This window comes from Aptenodytes forsteri, unplaced genomic scaffold, assembly GCF_000699145.1.
Source record: "Aptenodytes forsteri isolate BGI_AS27 unplaced genomic scaffold, ASM69914v1 Scaffold258, whole genome shotgun sequence".
Taxonomy (NCBI): domain Eukaryota; kingdom Metazoa; phylum Chordata; class Aves; order Sphenisciformes; family Spheniscidae; genus Aptenodytes; species Aptenodytes forsteri.
The window spans coordinates 1,848,206-1,848,936 of record NW_008795250.1 but is presented as its reverse complement, the minus strand read 5'-3'; the positions used below and the strand labels follow the sequence as shown (position 1 = coordinate 1,848,936).

General features: G+C 62.5%; 1 protein-coding gene across 1 annotated transcript in view; it reads left to right on the top strand.

Moving 5' to 3' along the window:
• LOC103898581 (lysyl oxidase homolog 1) overlaps positions 1 to 731 on the top strand; it is a 31,887-nt gene that overhangs the window by 30,663 nt on the left and 493 nt on the right. Inside the window, exons 8-9 of the mRNA XM_009278863.2 lie at positions 91 to 228; positions 562 to 718. Coding sequence (XP_009277138.2) covers positions 91 to 228; positions 562 to 718 — 295 coding nt within the window. The remainder of the gene's footprint in view (positions 1 to 90; positions 229 to 561; positions 719 to 731) is intronic.

The window sequence follows — 731 nt, the reverse complement described above, 5'->3', positions numbered from 1 at the left end:
CCCCCAGAAGGGGGGGGGGGGGGGAGCTCCTGTCCCCCTGGGGCCGAGGGCAGGGGGGACATTGGCATTGACCCTCCCCGATGTCCCCAGCACCGCCTACACGGCCGAAGCCACCGACTACGACGTGCGGGTGCTCCTGCGGTTTCCCCAGCGGGTGAAGAACCAGGGCACGGCCGACTTTCTGCCCAGCCGGCCCCGGCACAGCTGGGAGTGGCACAGCTGCCACCAGTGAGTGTCCCCACCTCCCCTCCGTCAGCCCTCCTTTTCGTGGCAGTTTTAAGGCTTTTTAAATGGCATTTTAAAGGTTGTTTTTAATGGCATTTTCCCCCTTTCTGGGGCTTTGCTTTGAGATCTTTGGGGGGTGTGTGGGGGGTCACCTTGCTTCGCCTCTTTGTCCCTAAAGCCACCAAGCTCCTGCAATTAATGTCCCCAAGGAGGGAGCTGGCAAGCTGGGGTGGACCCAGGGTTGATGAGGAGCCCTCAAAATCACATCTGGGGAGGGGACGGCGCCGTTTGGGGGGTGTGTGTGTGTGTGTGACCCTGACTCTGTCCCGCCCCCAGCCACTACCACAGCATGGACGAGTTCAGCCACTACGACCTGCTGGATGCCACCACGGGGAGGAAGGTGGCCGAGGGCCACAAGGCCAGCTTCTGCCTGGAGGACACCACCTGCGATTTCGGCAACCTGAAGCGTTACGCCTGCACGGCCCACACCCAGGTGACTTCGGGGG